This window comes from Rasamsonia emersonii (genome assembly GCF_000968595.1).
Source record: "Rasamsonia emersonii CBS 393.64 chromosome Unknown ctg1118621760571, whole genome shotgun sequence".
In the NCBI taxonomy this organism is placed as follows: domain Eukaryota; kingdom Fungi; phylum Ascomycota; class Eurotiomycetes; order Eurotiales; family Trichocomaceae; genus Rasamsonia; species Rasamsonia emersonii.
The window spans coordinates 1-24,637 of NW_013562899.1; the positions used below are offsets into that span (position 1 = coordinate 1).

Genomic DNA, 24,637 nt, shown 5'->3' on the forward strand with positions numbered 1-24,637 from the left:
GGGGGGGGGAAAGGAAAGAGGAATAGTACCGTAAAGCTTGTTCTCCAGCGTAATAGTGATCACAGGCATCAAGATCGTTTCCAAGTGCAAGAGGACATCCGGGGTACTCTCCAGAGTAAGGATGAGAGTGCCAATGGTCTGGAGAACACCCAACGCAGTGATGCTCTTGTCGTCCAGGAAGTCTCCGTACTCGTCCTCGCCCTTGGCAGCATTCCGCTCGAGAAGCTCGCTAACGATCCGCATATACGTGTCACGCAACTGCTCGCTGAGAGCGACAGCAAACGGCGTCAATTCAGTCGAGAACACCTCGACAAAATCTTCCATGACGTTTGCGAGAGCGTCGACGTCGACCTCGTTGGCCAATTTGAGGATCTGCTGCATGATCTGAGGGATGTTTTGCTGCATCGACGTCCGGATCACATCATGCCGAATCAAAGGCTGCAGGGCAAGGGAGGCCTCCACCCGGACGGGCAGTTCCGGATCAGTCATCGACTCGAGAATGTTTCGATAGATGATCATCAGGTTGTTCGGGTCCTTGAAGTCCAGCTGCTCGAACTTCTCCAACGTATCACAAGCACGAGCCCTGAGGAAACCGTGCGGGCTCCGGAACTCGGGGAAGACATGGCGAACAAAGAAATACTCGACCTGGTCCGCAATCGGACTCTTCTTGCCCAGAATGACCGAGGCTAGCGAACCGATCATTCTCAAAGCACCTTCCTTCTCGCGGGGCAGCTTCTGGTCATCGGGAGCAGACTCATATTTACTAACAATGCCGTTGATAAACTGCAGTATGGAAAATGTCTGCTTCTTCCGATTCTTCGTGAGCGACACCAAGAAATTCGTGGCAGCGACATCAGGAGCGGAGACTTCTTCGTAGTAGTTCAGTTTCCGATGAAGGTACTCCTGTGGATCCGAGTGGAAGAGCTCCAGATCCTCATCAGACTGGCACATGAGTGGGAAAACCAAGTGCGCGATGAGGTTGTCCATATGGGGCTTCAAGTGGTCCCACATGGCCTTGGGCTTCACACACTCCTCAAGGAAAATGAGGGTGTACGACAGCGCGGGCTTGCTGAGCCACTGGCCCTTCACCCATTTGTCAATCTCCTGCAGATAGCCTTTGAGAATCTCCGGGGCGAAAGTGCTGATGAAGTTCTTGGAAAATTGAGAATAATCGGGAGCGCTGCTCTTGGTAATTGTTGTAGGATTGCCGTATCTGATAAGCCGACGTAAGTAACTAAACATCATGGGAGGCAGACAATCCGGAAACAAACCTGATGAACAGGCGATTCAAGTTCGCATATGCCCACTTCTTGCACTTCCACCAATGGTTTGTCTCCCTCTCTTCAACGTCATCGGGCATCGAGACGGCAGGCGGGGTCTTGGAGATGATCCTCAAAAATAACGTACACCAGTCGACGGTGGCCTGATGTGTCTTCAAGTGCGGGGGCAGCTCAAACTAGAAACGCAGGGTCAGCTTCCCAGTCACGGCAGCCGGTATGTTCCAGGCTGGACTCACGTAGATTGCATGCTTGTATGCCTTGACCACATGGCGGAGCATCTCAGCGGCCTCCAGACTTTCCTCGTCCACCAGCTTGTTACCAATGACAAAAAGCTGCGGGAAGGAGTGCTCGACAATCTTATCAAAATCCGTCCTCTTCTCCCCCGCCTTGAATCTGTAGACACGGCAGATTGCCAGCAGACACTGCAGCCCCGCGAAAACCGAGTTGGCGTCATTGGTGCTCAGTAGCCGCAGGGTAATGTCCATGAACCCCGGCCATTGCTCTGGAAAGTCATGTTGGAGGATCTTCTGGAGGATGGGAATTAGTTGGGCGCGCACGTTCGGCGGCGACGACGCAAGGACGGGGATAACACGCTCTCGTAGCGCCGGACGCTCGTCGTCTGGGATCGGTTTGTGCAGAGGGTTGTCCTCGGCGGGAGCCCATCCTCGGGTGATACGATTCTTCAGGTAGACGACGGCTGCAACACGAAAAAAAACAAATTGTTAGCGCAAGTCTGTTCTGAGTGTCTCCTCTGTATCTTCCGCAGTCTTGATATTGAAAAGGGCGAGGAGGGGGAGTGGTTCAGGGGGGCGATGGCGGGGTTCTTCGTACCGGATAGCTGGACCGCATTATTCTGCTCTGCCTGCAGGATATCCAGCAGGGCGTTTGGAAATCCCGGCTGATTCTCTGCCTAAAATAAAGCACGATGGTGGTGAGCGCGGTGGAAGACGAAAGAAGGGACGAGAGCGTACATATTTCAAATCTATCTCGGCCTGTCGTCGATTGTCCGCATTGGCGTCGAGGGTGGACTGTATGCGGTCACGAAGAGCTGCAACATCCATCTCGCACCGACTACGGCCCCCAGCGCCAGATATCGACCTTCGAGTGAAAAATTCCCAGTGTGCAGCAAGTCAAGGGTTTTTCTCTCCTGGGCCGTGTACTGATGGACGGTGCGGATGAGATGGCAGGGCCAGCTTTTCTTTTTGTTGATAAATGATAATGGTGCGGAAGTGGGCTTTGGAGAATTGTGAGTGCACAGATGTTTTTTTCCTGCCGCCGACCCACGCGGCAGACACTAGCGATTAGCAAGGCTTCTGATGCGGCCAACCACCCCCCGGGACCCGCTGTGCAACGGGGTTTCTTAGCAAGAACGATGCCTAATCGTGACCCTAGAAAAAAAAATTCAAAACTTTATCGATACAGGAGCCAGGCCTGTCCTACCCAGGGCTCATTCAGAATACAACTGTTCTGGCATTATTAATCTTGTAGTTATTGTGCAGTGCGTATGTGCGTTCGTTCAGCCAGGAATCGTAAAACATGAAATGAACAGATGCGTATGCGCATCCCAGGTGTGTGGCAATAAGCATGGCCACTGCGGCACGTGTGGGAAACCGAAGAAGGGGTCTTCCTTGGGACCTACAGATACAGCGGCAGCTCTGAAAGTACGAGAAAGCGTTACAGGGGATATGCGTATTCTCTTTCGTGTAACTTCGACTCCTCCATCCTTGGGATCCGATATGACATCCATCCAGTGCCACCTACATATAGAGTGAGGCGGCAAAGATCACATCGCGCTTGATCATCTCCTGCGCCTGCTGCATCTTCGTGTAGAGCGTCGGGTCTCCCACCAGTTTCGCCGCATTTTTGACTTCCCTCAACGTCTCATCGAGACGCGTGATGGTGCGCACGATGGTGCCTTCCATCACGTCCGTCAGGTCCGTAATACGATTGAAGGACATGCCCTTGGCCCACTCGTAGACGACCTCCACGAGGCCAAAACGCGGCTGGCTGGTGAAGTCATTGGCGTCATCGCTTGACTGGATGACCTGGTGCTGGATCTGATAATCATTCACCTTCTCCGAGATCCGAATGATCGCCTCTTTCCCCTTTTCCAGGCGGGGGGTCAATGTTGGTTCGTTCTCGGTTTTCTCCTGGAAGACAAAAGCCGACAGCAGCGCAACGATCTCTTCAGGCTCATACTCTGCCAGCACGTTTTCGAGAATCAATTCCGTCAGAACGAGCTCATCCGCGGAGTGAATCTGCAGTCAGAGTTAGAAACATCTTATCATCGGGTATCGGGGAGGGGTTCTTTCTCGTACCTCGCATGCGACCTTGCCCTTCAGTTGCACGCGACATTCCTCGTCGATGAAGCCCAGGTCCTTGAGAACCTGGACCCGTTGCTCGTAATCTGGCAGAAGCTGGAGGTTTTGGTCGGACATAAGCTGTTTCAACTGCGAAATGTTCTCTTTCACCTGCCACTCGTCGTGTTGCATTTCAAACTGTGAGGTGTTAGCATGCGATACCCGTGTTAGTTGCTAAGCAAGATCGTCCGGGAACGTACATGCTTCAGGAACTGAGGACACGCGAGGCATTGACAGGACTGGACAATCGCTGCTTGGGCTTGTCGTCTGTCTAAAATATCCCTCACTTGCAATTCCTTGACTCGAGCCCAATCCAGCTCATCCCAGGTTGGAGTCTCCCAAGATGAGCAGTACTTCGGCAATTCCTTGTCCCCGAACTTGATCGCCTCTGTGACGGCAGTCAGCGCTGTGCCTCTGCCAGATATGGTAACAACGTCCTCACCTTTCTTAATGTTCAAGTACCATATCGGTCCCCCTACCTTCACCATTGTGCTCGTGGCGCACTCGACATCTGCCAGCGGGATCCTGCATGTCTTCAATGTCATGTCCGCGGACCGAGTTGGTAGAGGCCTAAATAGATGTCGGAATATTGGCAAAAAGGGCAGGATATCACTAGGATGACGCTTATCGCCCAGCGCGCCAATCTCAAGGACCTGTATGCTAGGTTCGCCGCCTCCTGCGATTCCTTCACGGACGATAACTCCGGCGGTCCGGATTCCATTCTAAATAAAGCTTGTCAGTATGCACACCATTTAAAATACGTCTGGGAATCTTGACCTTTCTATATACAACAAGCCGCTTGATCATGAAAAGCCGTCTCCCCACCGGCGACGTAAGGAGTCCTAGGTGAAGTTCTCTCGTAAGTTTCTCATACTCAACAGCCGCTTGGTGACACTTTTCAAGGTCAATGTCGCAATAGCTACAGGGCTCGCGCTTGATTTTGGCAAGGCTGGCTTCCGACAGTTGCACTTGCTTTTCATGTTCCGGCAGTAATGCTTGCGTAGCGTTCTCACTGAAACTCCGCTTGATCATTTCTTCAATCTTGAGGGCCTCAACCCGCAGCAAGTTCAGAATCATGTTATAAGTCAGCCGGAACTGCGACCGCAGCTTGGTTGGGTCCCCAAGTATCATTCGTTTTAAGGTTCCCGCAGGAGGTGCCTCATCCCGGCCAATAGTGACGATGATAACATATCCAACAGTATCCAGGCCTCTCCGCCCAGCTCTTCCGGCCATCTGAGTGTATTCTCCTGGCAACAGGTCTCGGAATCCCTTTCCGTCATGCTTGCGGAACCCAGAAAATACCACTGTGCGAGTCGGTAGATTGAGGCCCATGGCGAATGTCTCTGTAGCAAAGAGAACCTTGACTAGCGTTTTCGAGAAGAGAATCTCGACGATCTCCTTCATAATAGGCAAGAGCCCTCCATGATGGACAGCAACACCCCGGTTGAGCTGTTCGCGAAGTCGAAGAATCTGGGGCAGGACCCTGTCTTCCGGCTTCAATCGAGCAAGAGATTTCTCGATGATCATGTGTATAGCACTCTTCTCGGAGGCCGTACAAAAGTCCTGATTGGATAGGGACTCTGCATTCTCCTCACACCTCTTCTTTGAGAAAACAAATATGCATGCTGGCAGCAGATTCTCCTTTCTGAGATGTTGGACAAGGTGGACCCATACGGTCCGATCTTGCGCCGCAGTGGTTCGTCCATCTCCACGGCCAGTACGAGCAATGTTGCCCGTTCCCCGTGTAGCTGGCTGTCCTCTGCCACGCGGTGCCGGGCCACCCTGTTGACCTCCACGCTGTTGATGACCGCCCCGTTGAGGAGCGCCTCGAGGGGCTTGTCCTCGACCCCTTCCCTGTGGGCCACCTCTTTGACTTGCTTGAGCTTGAGCTTGGGCTTCGGCAGCTTTCTGAGCCTTGATCTTGTCCCTTCCGGAAAGAATATCATCGGCCTCCTTCCAACCCTTTTCGAGGAACCGTTTGTTGGAGTCGACAATCTTGTGCATGGCTTTCCCGGACCAGAGATAATGTTCCAGTGGGACGGGGCGTTTGGCAGTCGAAATCACATAGATATCCTTCTTCTTGGTGCGGCCCACCCAGGATGCAAATTCATAAGTATTGGGGACCGTAGCGGAAAGGAGAATCAGCGTAACATGCTCCGGGAGCATAATAATGACTTCCTCCCACACGACACCTCTCTCCATGTCATTCACGTAGTGCACTTCGTCGAAAATGACAAATTCAACGTCTCTGATCAGATCCGCACCTCTGTACAGCATACTTCGCAGGATCTCGGTAGTCATGATCAGGCAACTTGCTTCTGGATTGATCTGGACGTCGCCGGTCAGAATTCCAACATCGTCAAACGTGTTTCGGAAATCTCTGAATTTCTGGTTGCTCAAGGCCTTGATAGGAGAAGTGTAGATCGCCTTGGTCATATGCTTAGCAGCCAAAGCAATGGCGTATTCTGCAACGACAGTTTTTCCTGCGGAGGTATGAGCTGCAACAAAGACCGAATCCCCATTCTCCAGATGATAGACTGCTTCCTTCTGGAATGTATCCAACTCGAATGGCCACTCCTTGGCCATGTCCGGAACCAGCTCATGAAAGTTCGGAATTTCCTTATTGACATCGACAACGTGCGCCCATTCTCGGCCAACCTTTTTGGCTGCCGCAGTAAGCAACGGGCCACGAGGCTCGAGGGCTGGAAATTCTACTGGAAGCAAGGAATCAATGTCTTCCTCCTCTTCTTCGCTGATCTCTCCTTCATCATGGGGCCCAACACGTTCGTTAATTTCAGCAGAGGGCTCTCTGTTCTCGAGATGAATGTCATCTTCCTGTTCCAACGTGTTCTCCACGTCCCTGTCGTCTTCCTCGGCCTCCTTAGACTTGGGTTTCTCGAACTTCAAGCCGCGGCTGAATCCTGGAGGAACTTCCAACAGTCCGCCTTCCGTACCAAAATTAATAATGCGGTCGAGGCCGGACTGCTTGCCTGTTATTTTCTGTTGCTCGGCTGCCTGGGCATCTGACTCCATCTCCGCAATAGCCTCCACACCCTCCAGTCCACCTGGAGCAAACGGGAAAAATCCTGCAGCGCCTCTGACAAAATCAGCTCTGCCAGCTGGGCGTCGAAGCATGGAAGTTGAGTTCTTCGCTGTGGCACTATTTGCGGGCACAGTAACTTCATGGTACCCGGTTACTCGGCCTTCCAGGCCCTCACGAGTGAAGCGGATGATGGTGCGGGTCTGCGTCGGAGCTATCTCGAAGAGATCTCGATAATCAGTTGAGACCTCCCATCTCCTACATATTCATCGTTAGTAACACCATACTTGTCAGAGGAGGGCAGTACAATCTGATAAACGCATAGGCATATTCTCTTCAGGAATGGAAAGATTGATTGACCAACAGAGAAGTAACAGAATACAAGCACATAGAACATAGCTCGACATAGGTTTCCTGTAAGGGCGCAAGAGATGGTGGAATGCTGGGGACTAACCTTTGCAGCCGATTCAGCCAGTCCGGGCTGAATCGTGGCGACGGCGTCAAGAAGTCGCGCTCTAATTCCGACTTTAGGTCGTCGACATTCTGGCGGGCTCGTTTTCGAGGCCTTAATCCTTCCCCAGTGCCCATTTCCTCTTCCGCAATCCGAGCATCAAAATTGGCGGCATCAGCCCGGTCTGCATTCAGCCGAAGCTGTGCCAGGCTCGATGCAAGGGAATCAACCATCATGGCACCCAATGAACACAAATCTGTGCATCAATAGGTGATGTTTCCTTAAGTGACAGTCACCACGTTATGGGTGTTTCAATCTCTCTAAAGCAGCTGCCGTGTTATATCTTGAATACATGTACCATCAAGACTTGTAAATGGTCTGCCAAGACAAGCGTTACCGCACAATGCAGGCAAGTGCGGGACAATCTGACAATAGGTAGATAATGCAGAACTTGGCTTGCGTCCGAAGGCACTGACGAAAAAAGCAGGTAATTCACGGCAGATATTGATGACAGGTACCTGAATGTTGGTGTCGCATAATATCAAGTGGAATCTGTATGTTGGGTTTGACGCAGTGACATAATAGTTGGGACTGCCCGTTGTTGCGCTCTCGTGTGGAGCCACACAGGCGGCTAGTAAATGGATGCCTCCGAAAAACGTGCACCAACCCACCACTTTGGTATTTCTTGATTTCTCACTCTAAATTGAGAGCATGAGAGAGTGAATTTATTGTGAAATTAAATGATAATGTGCGGTTACTACTCAGCATTCCATTTAATACAAACTCTACTACAGAGTATATGTGCCCATTCTGGGACAAATTACATACGATTCTACGAATTTATATATTCTGGGTTTTACAGCAACGCACGGAGTAAATGCGGATTTATCATAATTTATTACACCACAGTAGAACTAGGAGGCACAAGAATTTGCAGGAATAAAAAAAAGACAAAAAGAAGAGAGAGAGAGAGAGAGAAAAGAAAGACAAAGAAAAAGAAGAAGCAAACTTTTTGTCAGTTAGAACAAGTGGTATCGTCAAATGCATTTCGTCCATAATAACACACTTCTTTTGATAAGAAATGAAAACAGAACGATATCGCCCAGAACCGTCCAGCAACAGGAAATGCATGAGGTCATCCTATCATGAGGTATGCGAAACAGTATGCATCAAATGCCACAAAGAAAGAAAATCCGGTTGAACCCATTTTGGATTCAGCGGCAAGCAAGAATCGGGAAGGTCATCCGATCTTGGATATTGAGTTGATATTCAAAAATGCCCTCCACAGTCGCAATGTACCTAAACACGGTTCAGCAAGCCAGTCCGGAAGTGTCCATGGAAACACCACACTTACAAGGTTCTCCCATCCGCGCCCCAACCAATTCCAGCCGTGGCAGCAGGATCTTGAACAGGATCTTGGTCGTGGTGAAGATGGGCTAGGTTCCGGTCGGAGAGATCATTGAGAATGCTTCTAATCCATCTTGGTGACCGAATCTGATAAAAAGTCATGAGTTGCCGTCGATACAATTGTTCCCAGTCAGTAGGTCGATTTACCTCATTTGCCGCCAGTCGCTGCCGCCGGAGGCGCTCAGCAGCTACGCTGGCCCGCAGTTCCGAATTCGTCGTGCGTGCTTCGTGCATGCCCTCAGTGGTGCCAATCGGGCGCGGCGATCGTCGCGGTATTGATCTGGACCGCTGCGATCTCTGGCGGGTTTCGGATGACGTGGCGTCTGGAGACGGGAACGATGTATCAATTAAGGCTGTTGCACGGCCTAGGGCGAGGTGGCTGTTCGTACCTGGTTCGCCAGTATCAATATCATCTTCGGAAGAGGTTCCTGGACCGTTTGCACGAGAGGCGTTCTCGGAGGACTGCATATCCGAGGGTGAGGTAGTCCATCTGAGCAAAAGGTGCACATCTGCCCCTGTGGAATTGCCCTCTTCGGGGTTTTGATTGTTGGAGCCGGTGTTGGCCGGAGACAACACGATAGCGCCTTGGCGTCTGGGGTTCAGACCGCGCTCACTGGCGCTTACACGGCCGAGGTAGTTTTCACGGAAGAGCTCATGAAGTGCATCACCGGTGCGGGGGGTGACGTCGTACGAGAGGGTCGATTGGACCCCTCTGCGGAACCAAGAGCGCTGGGATTGGACCCGGGACGAATATGAACGATGGTTCTTGGTAAGTTATTATCTGTTCCTTCTTCTTGTCTTGAAGTCCATCGCGCGGTGTTCAAGAACTCAATAATCTGCCGCTCTCTATCGGTGAGATCTTGTACAAGACTCTCGCGCAGCAACTGATTCTCTGAAGCCCCTGCATTCTGGCCAGCCGATGATGATCTATCAAGCAGATCGAGCATTGTTTGTTGAATGGTACCCATGTCCTCGCTTGAGCTGGTGGCGAGCTCTTCAAGTTGAGATCGTGTCCCTTCAGGAAGAGCGCTGAAGCTCATTTCGACTTTCTGAAGTTCAGGATCGTTCCTATCCAGGTTCAGAATCTGTCTGCGGGAAAATGCTTGACGAACATCCGCGATGCCAGCTCGGCCAGTGTCCTCTACCCAGACTAGAAGGTCCCAAGGGTCTGAGGAAAAGGCCATGCTTCGCACCGCGCCGGCGTCCGAATCGGGCCTTGACGATCGGAACATACACAATTTTGGGTCTTGATCTTGTCTCTCGTCCCTCGACCGACGAATTGTTTCCATGTCAAATATGGTAATGATCCCGGATTGCGATCCAACAGCACACAAATGACTGGATGGGGAGAACGCCACAGTGAAGCAACTTCCGTCATCAAATCCTGTGCTTAACTGCAATTCTATACTGCGAAGCAAAGTCCACTTCCACCCTGTCAGCCTAGCACCTCCGTCTCCATGCTCAACGGCTGCGCTTTCATCTCGCGTAATTCCATAAAAGTATGCGAAGTTCTCATCGCCGACAGCAGCGAGGACCTTCGAGTCGGGCGAGATGATTGCATAATTCATGGCAGCCGGATGGCGGAGGACCTCAAGGAGTTTCGAGCGGGTCAGTGAGTAGACCTTGACCGTCTTGTCGTTGTTACTTTATGTCAAGTCAGCATTCGCATTTCAATCGGAAGACAGCAGTCCTCGTACCTGAGAAGTACGACATCCTCATGGGCTATGCGCTCCCCATCTCCAGGAAAGCGGTGAATGGTGACAGAGTTTACGATGGAACCTCCAAACTTCTTAATTTCAACTTCTGCCGGTTGTGCGCGGCCAGGAGTGCTACCTGACCGCGTTTGTTCCGTTGAGGTCCCAGCTGAAGGAGCCCTCGCGCTTGATTCGAGATCGATCGGTAAGGCTGCGTCCACGTCTGCTTCGTGAGAACTCGAGCTAGCGTGAGGAGGTGGAGTCTGGTCAGGAAGCCTGACAAAGGCGCATTCTCCGTTATCAGGCCCTCCTATGACAATCCAGCCATAACCTGCAGCCAAGCATCTGGGCTCAAAAGGTATCTTGGCCACAGTGTCCCACTTTTGCGACGAGATGTGAATACAATGGATGACTTTGTGAGCGACAACATAGATTCTGTCTGGATCAGCGGTGCTGATGTAGTGGCGAAGTTGATGATGGCTACATATCAACAAACGCGTCAGTGTTCCAGTACCACAGCATAACAATCGGGGATGGGATATACAGACAAAAGACGGATTTTGAAAGGGAAGAACCGTCGTTTCGTGGGAAGTACCAGAGATTCAGTCGGACGGTGCCTGTGCGCGTGAAGACACGGCCCTGTTAGTAGAGTCACTATGCAATATGAGAGAGCTTTGAGGCCAAACCAACAGAAGCGTGTAATCGAGTGTCATGGTTGACAAGGCGCACTAGTATTAGAGATACCACATTGTTGGTCTCGGCGAAAGGGTGAGAATGTGATGTATATATGTACAGAACAGAAAGTTGCAGTGAACTCTCTGATAGAACGCAAGGGTTGAGAGGTATTAGGAGCTGTCACGAAACTGCACAGGAATGATGGCTGCAGTATCGCGTCTTGATGAATTGCTGTGAAGGTCGAGTGGAGTTGGAGTGAGCAGCGATGACGGCAGAGCGCCGCCACGAGGCAAGCTGATACAGAACGATACCGCCAGACACTGTGGGCAGGGGCGCGTCGCGTGAGGCGAATACCGGGGCAATACCGTTCTGTAGGAAATGGCGTCCCGAGGTCTTCCACCGAATTCGACCAGATCACGTGAGTGACCCGACTGGCGCTAAGGGATGGAAATTTTGAGCTTTACTTCATCGTCTTCTTCTCTCTTCTTTCCTACATCCTCCATCTCAAAAAACCTCAATCTCCTCCATCTCCTCCTTTATCTCCAGGCCCTATTGTTCTCCCTGGTGCCTTCTTCCTCTTCCAGCTTCTTAGAGCCAGAGCTTCTTTTTTCTTCTTTTTCTGGTTTGTAGTTTTTGTAATAATACTAGCACCATGCTGTCATCCCGTCTCTCCCGCGCGGTAAGTTGTCCCCTGAGTAACAAAAGCTTTTTTTTACAAGCTCAGAAATGCTGATTGCCCTTTCTCTTCGTGTCCAGATTCCGCGCACTGCCTATGTTGCTCGTGCTCCTGCTTTCAGAGTTCCTGGCTCGTCTTTCCGGAGATGGAACTCCACGGAAGGAGAGAAGGTCAAGGGCCATGTCATCGGTATCGATCTGGGTAAGTAAACCAAGTGGACCTGTTATACAATTGCAATGGCTAATCACAGATCTGCAGGAACTACCAACTCTGCCGTCGCTGTAATGGAAGGCAAGACTCCCAGGATCATTGAAAACGCTGAAGGTACGTGAAAAAAAATTTTTTTTGACTCGATCTAGGTGGCCAGAGCTTCCCGGAATGATTCTCCTTGCCCTGGTCTAAAGCCGTTACTTGACAACTCAATTCACTAACCGGTTCTTGATAGGTGCTCGAACGACCCCATCTGTGGTCGCCTTCGCCCAGGATGGCGAGAGGTTGGTTGGTATCGCCGCTAAGCGTCAAGCGGTTGTGAACCCGGAGAACACCCTGTATGCCACCAAGCGTTTGATCGGTCGGAAATTCACCGACCCCGAATGCCAGCGTGACATTAAGGAGGTTCCTTACAAGATCGTCCAGCACACCAACGGTGATGCGTGGGTGGAGGCTCGCGGTCAGAAGTACTCGCCGTCGCAGATCGGTGGCTTCATCCTGCAGAAGATGAAGGAGACCGCTGAGTCATACCTCGGCAAGCCGGTCAAGAACGGTGTCGTGACCGTCCCTGCCTACTTCAACGACTCCCAGCGTCAGGCCACCAAGGATGCTGGTCAGATCGCTGGTCTCAACGTCCTGCGTGTCGTCAACGAGCCTACCGCTGCCGCTCTGGCTTACGGTCTTGAGAAGGAGAATGACCGTGTGATCGCCGTGTACGACCTTGGTGGTGGTACTTTCGATATCTCTATCCTGGAGATCCAGAAGGGAGTGTTCGAGGTCAAGTCTACCAACGGTGACACCCACCTGGGTGGTGAGGACTTCGATATCAGCCTCGTCCGCCACATCGTTCAGCAGTTCAAGAAGGACTCTGGCATTGACCTGACGAACGACCGCATGGCCATCCAGCGTATTCGTGAGGCAGCTGAGAAGGCCAAGATTGAGCTGTCGTCTTCTCTCCAGACTGAGATCAACCTGCCCTTCATCACTGCTGACGCCTCTGGCGCCAAGCACATCAACCTCAAGATAACTCGTGCTCAGCTTGAGGGTCTTGTTGAGCCTCTCATCAGCCGCACCTACGAGCCTGTGCGCAAGGCCTTGAAGGACGCCAACCTTCAGGCCAAGGACATCAACGAGGTCATCCTTGTCGGTGGTATGACCCGCATGCCCAAGGTTTCCGAGACCGTCAAGGAACTCTTCGGTCGTGAGCCTGCCAAGTCTGTCAACCCTGATGAGGCTGTCGCCATCGGTGCCGCCATTCAGGGTGCCGTGCTTGCTGGTGAGGTTACGGACGTTCTTCTGCTGGATGTTACCCCTCTGTCTCTCGGTATTGAGACCCTGGGTGGTGTCTTCACCCGTCTGATCAACCGAAACACTACTATTCCTACCAAGAAGTCCCAGATCTTCTCGACGGCCGCCGACTTCCAGACTGCTGTCGAGATCAAGGTCTACCAGGGTGAGCGTGAGCTCGTGAAGGACAACAAGCTGCTTGGAAACTTCCAGCTTGTCGGTATCCCTCCGGCCCACCGTGGTGTTCCCCAGATCGAGGTCACCTTCGACATTGACGCCGACTCGATTGTGCACGTGCACGCCAAGGACAAGTCCACCGGCAAGGACCAGTCCATCACCATTGCCTCTGGCTCTGGTCTCACCGAAGCCGAGATCCAGGCCATGGTTGAGGACGCCGAGAAGTACGGCGCCCAGGACCGTGAGCGCAAGGCTGCCATCGAGGCTGCTAACCGTGCCGACTCCGTCCTGAACGACACGGAGAAGGCCCTCAAGGAGTTCGAGGACCGTCTCGACAAGGCGGAGGCTGACCAGATCCGGGAGAAGATCGCCAGCCTTCGGGAGTTCGTTGCCAAGAACCAGTCTGGCGAGGGCACCGCCACGGCCGAGGAGCTCAAGCAGAAGACCGATGAGCTCCAGACGGCTAGCTTGACGCTGTTCGACAAGATGCACAAGGCTCGTCAGGAGGAGTCCCAGCAGCAGTCTTCTCAGCCGGGTGAGGGTGAGAAGAAGGAGTAAATGCCGCTTGGGATAGTATCTGATTGTATTTCTATTTTATTTTTTTCCTTCTCCCTTGTGTGACACTAGACCCTTCTCCTTTCTTCATCCCCTGTCTTAGTTATGACATGTACAGGTAATGGTTTCCCGTTTTGGGCGCTTTTTTGTCATTGGAGTGTCGGTGTTGTCTTTTGTTTGTCGCTTCTCACCTTGTCTCACCTTGTCTTCATATATTCGCGCGAGTCCCCTGTGGGTGTTGGGCGAGTTATCTTCTGATTCCCGGGAAGTACGAGCACGGCTGGCGGTGGGATGGAAGCCAATCTATCTAACTACAAAATGTAACTAATGACCCAAAAAGGCCGACCCATGATGGGTTGGCCATGGAGCATATGACTTGATAGAAATTAAGAAATTCTCCTCTCAAGGCAATGATCTCGGGACTTGGTCCAGTCTTCGCCTCAAGACAAGTAGTCGGTTTCTGTATTGCGTCTGGCCTAATTGGTGGAAGAACCATTACTTAATAGATGGACTTATTGTGGGCACCGGTTCTCCGAGAACGGTGGTCCAGGATCCTTTGATCCTTGTTTCTTTTTTTAAGATTTCCAAGCTGACGTGGGCCTGGTACCAAAAAGATGTGTTGCTTTGTTTTTAGTCATGGACCACTAGTGGGTTGTGCCCACTATTAGTAGTAGCACCTATGACTGATAAACTTTTGGTTGTGAAAATGTGATTAAGGACAGACTGACGGACAAATCAGGGACAGGGAAAGCGACGCCAACGGTGCTAAAAAGCCCACTTGGCGCCACTACTTGCATCGCATCATGGCAGAAAGCCCTGAGACTGGCCATCAGCGCGCTCTGCTGGGAGGTCAGCAGCGATCTGAAAGACGCTTCCCTGTCTGACTGTCAGTAGCAGGTCGATCTGCGAAGCTGCTCGAGGCGGGGAGGGGGCAGCTAACGAGCTGTTACTGTAACATGTTTCATCGAATCCGCCAGCTCCTAATTTGTCTGCAGTGCAATGAATACAGACTGCAGCTCTTTCTGTCAACAACGGGTGGGCCTGGGTGACTAACGGGCGAGGTAATTAGGTGTTATTAACAGATAGTAGCATGACTGACGTTTCAATAAATCGCCTTTTCCATCGACAGCCCACAGGGCCGGCCAATGGCGGCAGTCCGTCTCAAGCTGTCTGTGCAGGGCAGTGCGCGGCAGCCAATCAGCGCAGCGCAGTGTAGACGGCGGGCAGGGATCTCCCTTCCAGGCCGGGGAGCTTCTGGTCGCTTTCCTGTTCCATGCCCCCTTTAACTAATAACAACTTAACCAGAGATGAGCCAACCGCCTCAACAGCCTTCTCTAGCGCCACCCAGCCGGCTCCTCCTCGCATCCCAGAATCAATAATGATTTTAATTAGACTCAGCGTTGCGACCATGTCCCAAATCCAACGCTGTGTGCATGACTCTAGCTGCCCCCTTCCATTTGCCGATCCCACGGTGTTTGCTCCAGCCTGCCTGGGAAGGAAAAAAAAGACTCCATCGCAGTTCCCCACTTTGGCATTCTCTTACATGTCGTCTTTCCTGTCTGGGTGCTCATTTAGATTTTTCTTGCAGTAAAAAGTGATGCAACCCACATTTCTGGGCAGTCATCTTTGCGATCGTCATCCCTCCTCTCCCTCTAGTTGGCCTGGGTCTGGATAATAAAACAGGCATTAAGCCTGTGAGTGACAAACAAACTGTGCTCGAGTGCAGCTAGTTGCGCCAGCCAACCAAAGAAAAAAAAGAGATAAGAATTGGCGCAGCGCTGGGCCAGCAGGAATCCCAAAAGGGACAGTCTGAGATCCTCTCTGTCGTCCTCTGCTCGCTGTTCGGGTGTGACAAATCAGACTGGACGTGATTCTGAACCAGGTTCTGCTACTCATCCTTCTCTCTGACTCGAGAATCACATCTGCCCTGAACCTAGATAGAGCGCTCAGATCTCATCGAATGAGTGCTGCCCTCCAACATCACTGCAACTTCAGTCGCGCACCAGTCACACAGAATCCAAGGTAATTATTAGATCGCTTAAATGCGCCCTCTCATTTTGTTTTCTCCCGTACGCTTGTATTCGTTTTACTTGGATCTTTCTTTCCTCTCTCTTGGTCTTATCTTCTGGTCTTCTGTTCTGCCCCTCGATTTCTTATCTAGACAATTTCCATCTCAAAACGTTTATCAGCACGAGACTGCAGAAGACTGCCCGTTGATGCAGCCGGAATCTCCACGAGCATCACTGATCCCAGCCAAGAACCTGGCACGTTCGCTGCGTGAAATCCTTCTTTTTCAATTGTCACCTGCACTGCACCTTGTTTAGAAGTCCTAAGTGTACTGTTACCTTTTTCTTGCTTGCCATCTCTGCAGTCTTGTGTCATGAGCTTTGTTTTCTTTTTTCTTCTTTCGCTTCTTTTCTTTCTCTCTTTGTCAACTTCGTCCCAGATCAAAGTTCATTTCCTGAAGAATGTATCATAATGCAGCAACAGTGATTGCACCTTCTTCAGAATAATCTCTCTTGCCGAACCCTGTTGCTAAAACATCCTATCTAGGCCCTCCCACCCATCATGACAGCGGCCTCTCCAACGGTCCCTCCACCTGTCGGAGAAAATGGACTCAATGGTGGTGTCAGTGGCCCTATGAATATGCCGCGTTTCCATCCAATTGCTATCAACCCGAACACATCAGGTCCTCCTGCTCCCCCGGTGTCGGCATCCTACCGCCCCTATGGCGCTCCTATGCCAGAACAGCAGCATCAACATCAGCAACAGCAACCACCACCACAACACCTGCCTCCCCCTCCTCACCATCATGTCAATCCTCCTCCTCCTCTCCCCCCGGGACCACCATTATCAATTCCCTCGCAGTTGGAACAAATTGAAGCTCGCCTGCGCCAAATAGAGCAGGAAGAAGCTAGTCGTGCAGCTGCTCGCGCTCGTATCCTCGCCATCCGAAAGCGGGAAGACGAAGAATTTCGAATGATCACGGAGAGAGCGGAAGCTGAAGAAGAAGTGAGATTTTCTTTCCCCGCCCTCTTGATATTCCGTCCACTAAATGAAGTTGTCATCAGGAGCTCCGACGGCAGAGGAAGAGATTGAAGAGAGAATCCATGGGCCTCACATGTGACTCTCAAAATGACTCTCCTCCACGGCCCATGCCTCGTCGTTTATCAGAGACAAATGCGGCCACTGCTCTAGCCATTTTCAAGCAGCAGACCCCGCCAGAGCCGCGTCCGGCTCCCACCCCAATCATCCAACAGCCACCTCAGATCATGAATCCCAATGTCGGCAGCGGCACTAGCACTAGCACTGGTACTAGCGCTGGCACTGGTAATGGCACCGGCACGTTTCGGAAGAAGCAGAAATATACCATCAAGAATGCTGAGGCCTGGGGCGAACGCCACGGACGACCGGCGGCATACGATCCCGCTGGACGTGCTTTGTGGAAACGGCCTTCTGATGGCCGTCTCGTTTATCTTGACTGCCCAGTACCAAGCTGTGGCAAGTCCGACTTTGTGACGCTCCATGGCTTCATGTGCCATCTGACGAAGAAACACAAAGACAGGAGCCTTGGCAGCCAATCGCGTGCTCTTGACATATGCGGTACTGTCTACGACCCGAATGCACCTCGACCTCCGCGTCCCAGTGTGAATCGAGGCTCCACCGAGGACAGTCGATCGGGATCGGTTCACACGGATGTCGAGGGTTATCAGCAAGAGATCGAGTACTCTTCTGCGTCGGATGAAGAGGATGGCCAGGACCAGAGCCCCCAGATCAAGAAAGAAGAATCCGGTAGCAAGGCTCCGGAGGTGCATTCTGATCACCCAAATGATGCTGCACCCGTGGAATCCTCGCCCCAAACGAATGGCTCGAACAAGCCGACTATTGCAGCCATGATTGACAGCAACGTCCAACCGGAGTCTTGGAGAAGCACGACGCCTCCTGCTGATGTGAAAGGTGCGCCGGATCAGCCAGCTGCTGCCAACGGAAGCGCGGAGTCAGCTGCTGGCTCGCACGACGCCGGTAAGGAGAATAGCGGCTGAGTGGCTCCCTTGTCAAGGAGGCAGTTTTTTTTCCTTACCTTCCAATCCTTTGACCTTTTTCTAAATCCGCTACATATTCTCTTTTTCCCTCCAGATGTTCTTGTCTGACTATCAGTATCATGCATTGATGCGTGACCCGGCATTCTGTAACCTTTTTCCTTTCTTTTTTTTTTCCCCTTTCCCCGTTTTCTCTATGGATGGTGGCTGTTGTCTTTTGCTCGAAACCAGATTCCCCATATGTTACGTTTCTTTTTTCGGGACGATTCGTGGCGGGGTGTGATTCGTTTTTATTTTCTCAGGGGGGCGGCTATTCTGGCTTTTCTTTTTTTTTCCCCCTTTCTTCTTCATTTGTGCGCGTTGCATGCATTGCCATGTGCTCACAAATTCTTGATTGATTGTCTTATCAGTCAGTCAGTCGTGTTTGTTCGTTTCTTGTTACCTCTGGACGGGACTGTAACTCCTTACTTTCGTATTATTTCATTTTCAACATAATTATTTTTTTTTCTTCGACAGGTGCTTCTATTTCTTTTACCTGTTCTTTTTCCAGCATTTTTTTTCCCGTCCTACACAGCAAGGTTGAGAGTTTACAAATTCGTCCTGAATGCGGCAAACCCGCGTGGAACTAATACGGAATCATTTGTTCAACCAAACGGGATGTGTTTCATTTTTCATAGAAAAGTATACATATACCTATATATAGGCCATTCGACAACCGGTAGATGGAGACTGTCTACTATGGATGGAGAAAAAAATTGTCCTATCTCATCGACGACCGTCTCGAGCGTCACTCCTCAACACGAGGGCATGCACGACATAGCCCGTTCCGGCTTTCAAGCCGTCCCCCAGAACGTCATCGCTCAGTCGCCAGACGTGAAACTCGCGCAGCGTCTCTCGCAGCCACGTCTCGAAGACGTCCGGGGACCGCTGCTGCTGCGCAATGACGCAGACCGTCGGTCTGCGCCGCGGGGATGTCGTCTCCAAGTCCAAGCTGAGTGTAGTAGGGTCGTAGGGCGGCCGTAGGCGGCAGATGTCTGCGCAGGTCCGCACAAAGGGCGGCACCAGGGCTTCGTTGTAGATGCAATCGCAGGAAATGAGGAGGTCGAATCCGCGGTCTTTCTTATCATCATCACCATTATCATCGTCATTATCACTATCTTGTCCAATCTCCGATCCTGAGGCTGAGGGGTTTTCCTGTTTAATTGTATCCTTTAGCGTCTCTGGCACATCGAGCTCCCAATCGAGGGCCGTGAAAGTGACGTTCGTCAAGCTGTGGGAACCCTCGTTGCTGGAACTATTACTGCTACTGCTGCTATTCGCACTGCGTTTGCCAGCGCGTGTTTTTCCGCCAGCAGAGTGAAGCTTCTTCTGTTGTTGCTGTCGAGGTGGGCCATGCCGGTAGCTACTATTGCGATGATGATGATGATGAGACAACTGATAGGCCGCCGCAGCATTATTTTCAATGTTCTCCTTGAACAGTCGATGGACGTACTCCTGGTCCGTGGCGATGAAGTGTCCTACGCACGGACCTAATGCCAGCGCCACGAGGCCTGAGATGCCGCATCCGAGCTCGACGACGGCCGAGGACGAGGTCAGGATGGAGGATTCCCAGAAGGGGTTGTGGTTTCGGGAGGAGATCCACTCTGCGAATCGGGGGGTGATCTTCCAGAGAACTGCGTTGGAGAGTGAAGTTAGAAAAAAAAAAGAACTACATGTAATGAAATGGGACTTCGCGATAAGATAGATATCCATGTCTCCAGGAATTAATCTCCCCAATGATGCTCCAGGAAGAAATACACGAATAGATATAAGAATCGTTATAATTTTCTGCCATGCATACCTGCACCAGTAGTACCCCCCGCTCGAGCGGAGGACAGCAGCGTGGGAGACTGATGGATGGAGAAGTCCTGACCGTGGATGGTCAGCTCGACGGTGGCCGTGCGCGAGTCGACAAAGCCGAGGTTGGCGGACGGGATATCACGGGAGAAAAGCAGGAAAGACTCTAATCAATCAATATAACGCGAATTAATTAATCACTGTCAAACAAAAAAAAATATAAACAGCCAATGGGGTCTTTTTTTTTAACTGCCCACCGGCTGCAACCTGCAGGGACCTTTCACATGGACCGGAATCATAGGTGTTCTCCAGGGAGATCTGCATGCCGAGACCTGGGGTAGAAGGTACGTAGCTGGTAGCAGACTATCAACCATACCTTCTTCAGCATCGTGGATTTCTTCCCCGATGGAGGCGAGGAATTCTTCAAGAGATGGCATTTTTTTTTGTTTGGCTCCTACTCTGGCCGGATTGTTATTCTTTCATTAATATTGTCCTGTGCTGTACTCTCGTCATGTTTGCTCTGTTTGTCGAGGGGAGCTGATGATTGCTGTCGTTTTTCCCTCATATACGGGGGACTCCGGAGTAGCATGCGTGGAGAGCGTTTAGGGCAAGGTTTCCCAGCTAGCCTACCCCACCTGCGCCTGCCGTACTAGGTAGGTACCTTCGCGCTTGTTGTCTATCCTCTGCAGCTTGCCCCGTACGGCGTAGTTCGCGTCGCATCCAGGACAGGGGAAAATTTTTCCTATTAGTGTCTAAGCGCGTCAAAACAGTCCGCGATCAACATGCAATCAACGGCAAACACGAGAAATATTATGTGTTAGAACTGGACACAATCGCAGAGCTGACTGTGGTCATGTGCTTTGTGCAGAAACGCGGTTATCTGCAACGCGGACTGGCCAGTCAGCGCCGACGTGGCGCCTCGTGTGGGCTCCCGTTGGGACCGAATCCCCAACAAAACGCTCCGTCCGCGTGGAGAGCTCTGCAACTGTAACAGCATCAGTTAGGTACGGAGTACTCTGTCCACACACTCACTGAATAATAATAATAATGGCATTGTCTTGCTCTGCAATCTGGTACCTGTCGTACCCCGTAGACTGCCGCGGCTTATCTCTCCGAGAGTAGCTCTCCCGACTGACCCGTGGTACGCGGTGAAATGACCGCATTCTGCAGATGCAGCAAGGAGCAGCATCAACCATCGCAATACGCAGCCTACCAAGCTGCTAAATCCTAATGCTACTGTAGACGCGGAGAATAGACGATCATTGCCGACAGGTTACAGACCAGTGACTGCTAGATCCTCGACCAGTCAAACTGCAAACCACTGGGCGAATTTACCCGAGCCTGAACAGGCAAGCACGGGTCTCTCCACAGCAGCCGCCCTGCCGTCACGGCTTCGTCTCCCGCAGCCACCGCATTTCCACACTGACTTCATACCTTGTTGTCCTCGAGCTCCTCCTCCTCTCTCCACCCGCCCTTCCACCACAACCAAGTGAGTGCCCTTGGTTGTGTTTGCTCACATCTAAATCGACTCTTCGGAGGCGAGTCAAGCGCTTGTTTCCTCTCTTTTTTTCTTGTATCCAGCGCTGCTCACCTCTCGCTCTGTGTACGCGCCTTCCCTGTTTGGTCGCCAGATTCCGTTGCTGATCCAAGTCGTTCCAGGAGCGAATTCCTTTTTTTCCCTCTCAGTGAGGATTCTCAAGACGTAGACTCTCGACCATCTGTCGCTTGTCCGAGATGGCGCCGCCCTCGCCCAAGGACGCCGTCATTTACCCTCGCATGGTCAAGAAGCCGCCGTTTACGGTCGAGGCTTCTGGCTATCAACCGGTCGAGGGAGAGACCATTCCCCGTCGACACCCCTCTGCCAAGGACAAGCTGATCATCCGACCGGCCGAAGATGTGGCAACCACCTACGATCTCCTCAGGAGAAGCGCCCAGAAGTTTGGCAATGCCAAGGCCATTGGCACCCGTCGCCTGATCAAGACGCACGTCGAGAACCGCAAGGTCAAGAAGATGGTCGACGGTGTCGAGCAGGAGGTCGAGAAGAAGTGGACCTACTTTGAACTGAGCGGCTACTCGTATATCTCCTTCATCGAGTACGAACGACTGGCGCTCCAGCTTGGCGCTGGGTTGAGGAAGCTGGGGCTGGAAAAGAACAACCGCATCCACCTCTATGGTGCTACCAGGTAGGCACGAAAATTCTCATCGCGGTAGGCTACGTACTAAGGTTTGCTTCCCTAGTGCTCATTGGCTTGCCCTCTCCCACGGTGAGTTGGATATCCCCTCCAATCAATTGAATATCCGCTCATAATGACTCCCAGGAGCGGCATCGCAATCGATTGTCGTCGTCACCGCATACGATTCGCTGGGCGAAGAAGGTCTCAGACACTCATTGGCGCAGACCAAGAGCGATGCTATCTTCCTCGATCCCAACCTCATTCCTTCCCTGACTAAAGTCTTGAAAGATGTCCCATCCATCAAGCATGTGATCTACAACACCGACACCGAAGTCAAGCAGGAGGATCTGGACAATCTGAAGTTGCAGTTCGAATATCTCAACATCCTGAGCTTCGAGGACCTGAGAAAGGCTGGCGAGGAGAACCCCGTTGACCCGACCCCTCCTGACCCAGAGGATCTTTGCTGCATCATGTATACCTCTGGAACCACGGGTCAGCCCAAGGGTGTCTCCTTGACGCAGAAGAACGTTATAGCAGCCAGTAAGTCATTCAGACGAACATCTGTGATGAGCGCAAATACTAACAGTTTTTTTTTTCATCAGCGGCCGGTGTGAACGCCATCGTCGGCGAATACATCAGTCCCCAGGACGCGCTGCTTACCTACCTTCCTCAGGCTCACATTCTCGAGTTCGTCTTTGAGAACTTGTGCCTGTTCTGGGGTGGCACGATGGGCTACGGAAATCCCAAGACCTTGTCGGACAATTCGACGCGCAATTGCAAGGGCGACATTCGAGAGTTCCGTCCAACTATTCTCGTTGGTGTCCCCGCCGTGTGGGAGACCGTGAAAAAGGGAATCGTGAACCAAGTGAACAAGAACAACTTCGTTGTGAGGAACCTGTTCTGGGGAGGATTGGCCGCAAAGGCCTTCCTTCTGGAGGCTGGCCTTCCTGGTGTGTCCCTTCTGGATGCGGTTGTCTTTAAGAAGCTTAAGGAGGCGACCGGCGGTCGACTCCGGCTTGTCATGAACGGTGGCGGCCCTGTTGCCAAAGATACGCAGAAATTCATCTCGTATGCCGTGGCTCCGATGATCAGCGGTTACGGGTTGACCGAGACCAGCGCCATGGGTGCGATCAATGATCCGATGGCGTGGAACCCTGATGCTCTGGGTGAACTGCCCGTCTCCATTGAGGTGAAGCTGGTAGACTTCCCGGATGCTGGATATTTGACCAAGAACAACCCTCCACAGGGTGAAATCTTCATCCGCGGAGGAAGCGTCGCGCAGGGCTACTACGACAATGAAGAAGAGACGAAGAAGGCGTTTTCCGAGGACGGCTGGTTCATGTCTGGGGACATTGGCGAATTCGACCAGAATGGCCACCTGAGAATCATTGATCGGAAGAAGAACCTCGTGAAGACGCTCAACGGCGAGTACATTGCGTTGGAGAAACTGGAGTCGGTGTACCGAGCGTCACCGGTGGTGGGCAACATCTGCATCTATGCGGCTGAGGATCAGGTGAAGCCGATTGCGATCATCGTGCCGGTCGAAGCGGTGCTGCACAAGCTTGCCAAGGAGAATGGCATCGAGGATCAGCCGTTTGAGAGTCTGGTCCACAACGAGCAGCTGAAGTCGATCGTCCTGAAGGAGTTGCAGAACGCTGGCAAGGCCGGTGGACTGCGGGGTATTGAGGTTATCGATGGAGTTGTTCTGTCTGATGAGGAGTGGAACCCGCAGAATGTTAGTCTTGCCCTTCTCCCCCCCTCCTCTCCCCCTCCTGTACCTGAAATCATCGAGATACTGACTGTGTACCAGGGATACACGACTGCGGCCCAGAAACTTCAGCGGAAGAAGATCGTCGACCACTTCAGGAAGGACATTGACCGCGCGTATGGTAAAAGCTGAGGGAATTCTTGTTCCTGCTGGACAAGATCTCGATTCGGTTATGTGTTCTTTCTTTAGGTTTGTTTTATGACACTGTATCAAGTATATGGATCCGCTTGTGGCTAGTAAGCCTCTCATCACGAGCAGCTTGGGGGCATTGTGTTTGACTCGACAAAAATGATTATAAAACTGTTCGTCTGCGAAGATGTGATGTCTTTTTTTTATCAATTGCAGGTTTTTGTTTGTTCGTATCCGATTGATATTGATTCCCTGTGCATTCTCCGTTTTCTTCGGTAGTTGTCTTTATGGCTAGGAAATAAATTTAGCTTGAATCCTGACGCTCGTACAAATTAGTAGACGAGGACGCTCTATAGTACGGAGTATATACTACCTAGGTAGGGAATGTAACTCGTGCAGACGTCTATTTTAGAAAATTTTTTTCCCCAATTTGATTATAGATCTGTTCACGATAATCACGATGATCATGTTTATATCTATCTATCTATTTATGTACTGTATGACATGCAGTGTTACTCAGCTACTGAGTATTTAGTTACGCACGGAGTAGTTTAGTTCGTTGGTGGTCATCAGTCAGTCAGGTTGGGTCCGCCAAGCCGAGCAGCGCTTGTTCAGGTACCGCGTCTACGGAGTAGGAGGTAATAATACTCCGTAAGCTAAGCACAGTACTCCGTGCTCTCCACCCATTCAGACAGACGACAGACGATTGACGATTGACGATCGTCGCCATTGTGTTCGTGTCTTGCTAACTATCACACTGTCTGTCTGTCTTCCTTTTATTCATTCATTCATTTATTTATCTATTTAATCATGTCGTTCTGGAGGTAAGCACCAATTAATTACCTGGTCCTGGACGACTTCTCTGACTAGAATTTTCT

General features: G+C 51.5%; 7 protein-coding genes across 7 annotated transcripts; 3 read left to right on the forward strand and 4 right to left on the reverse strand.

Moving 5' to 3' along the window:
* On the reverse strand, window positions 1-2,341 carry T310_7632 (Nonsense-mediated mRNA decay protein (Nmd5); the record flags this gene model as incomplete). Its single annotated transcript, XM_013469569.1, has 5 exons — window positions 1-1,213; window positions 1,272-1,456; window positions 1,517-1,977; window positions 2,112-2,142; window positions 2,252-2,341. Coding segments are annotated over 5 exons (1,980 nt in total), but the record flags the coding sequence as incomplete, so codon positions are not given.
* A 696-nt stretch (window positions 2,342-3,037) lies between these two features.
* Window positions 3,038-7,364, reverse strand: T310_7633 (uncharacterized protein; the record flags this gene model as incomplete). The annotated part of the gene is made up of 5 exons (XM_013469570.1): window positions 3,038-3,538; window positions 3,599-3,778; window positions 3,841-4,362; window positions 4,466-6,938; window positions 7,135-7,364. The coding sequence occupies 5 exons, from the start codon at window positions 7,362-7,364 to the stop codon at window positions 3,038-3,040; spliced, it is 3,906 nt and encodes a 1,301-aa protein (XP_013325024.1).
* A 981-nt stretch (window positions 7,365-8,345) lies between these two features.
* On the reverse strand, window positions 8,346-10,754 carry T310_7634 (uncharacterized protein; the record flags this gene model as incomplete). Its single annotated transcript, XM_013469571.1, has 5 exons — window positions 8,346-8,430; window positions 8,486-9,250; window positions 9,280-10,182; window positions 10,236-10,712; window positions 10,747-10,754. The coding sequence occupies 5 exons, from the start codon at window positions 10,752-10,754 to the stop codon at window positions 8,346-8,348; spliced, it is 2,238 nt and encodes a 745-aa protein (XP_013325025.1).
* Window positions 10,755-11,559: 805 nt separating this feature from the next.
* On the forward strand, window positions 11,560-13,815 carry T310_7635 (2-alkenal reductase; the record flags this gene model as incomplete). Its single annotated transcript, XM_013469572.1, has 4 exons — window positions 11,560-11,586; window positions 11,664-11,784; window positions 11,842-11,907; window positions 12,029-13,815. The coding sequence occupies 4 exons, from the start codon at window positions 11,560-11,562 to the stop codon at window positions 13,813-13,815; spliced, it is 2,001 nt and encodes a 666-aa protein (XP_013325026.1).
* Window positions 13,816-16,380: 2,565 nt separating this feature from the next.
* Window positions 16,381-17,855, forward strand: T310_7636 (uncharacterized protein; the record flags this gene model as incomplete). The annotated part of the gene is made up of 2 exons (XM_013469573.1): window positions 16,381-16,824; window positions 16,884-17,855. The coding sequence occupies 2 exons, from the start codon at window positions 16,381-16,383 to the stop codon at window positions 17,853-17,855; spliced, it is 1,416 nt and encodes a 471-aa protein (XP_013325027.1).
* Window positions 17,856-18,617: 762 nt separating this feature from the next.
* Window positions 18,618-20,125, reverse strand: T310_7637 (uncharacterized protein; the record flags this gene model as incomplete). Its single annotated transcript, XM_013469574.1, has 4 exons — window positions 18,618-19,525; window positions 19,693-19,854; window positions 19,946-20,020; window positions 20,065-20,125. 4 exons carry the CDS (start codon window positions 20,123-20,125, stop codon window positions 18,618-18,620), a joined length of 1,206 nt encoding a protein of 401 aa, XP_013325028.1.
* A 1,297-nt stretch (window positions 20,126-21,422) lies between these two features.
* T310_7638 (Long-chain-fatty-acid--CoA ligase) lies at window positions 21,423-23,762 on the forward strand (the record flags this gene model as incomplete). The annotated part of the gene is made up of 4 exons (XM_013469575.1): window positions 21,423-21,871; window positions 21,927-21,952; window positions 22,007-22,402; window positions 22,465-23,762. 4 exons carry the CDS (start codon window positions 21,423-21,425, stop codon window positions 23,760-23,762), a joined length of 2,169 nt encoding a protein of 722 aa, XP_013325029.1.
* Between the last annotated feature and the right edge of the window lie 875 nt (window positions 23,763-24,637).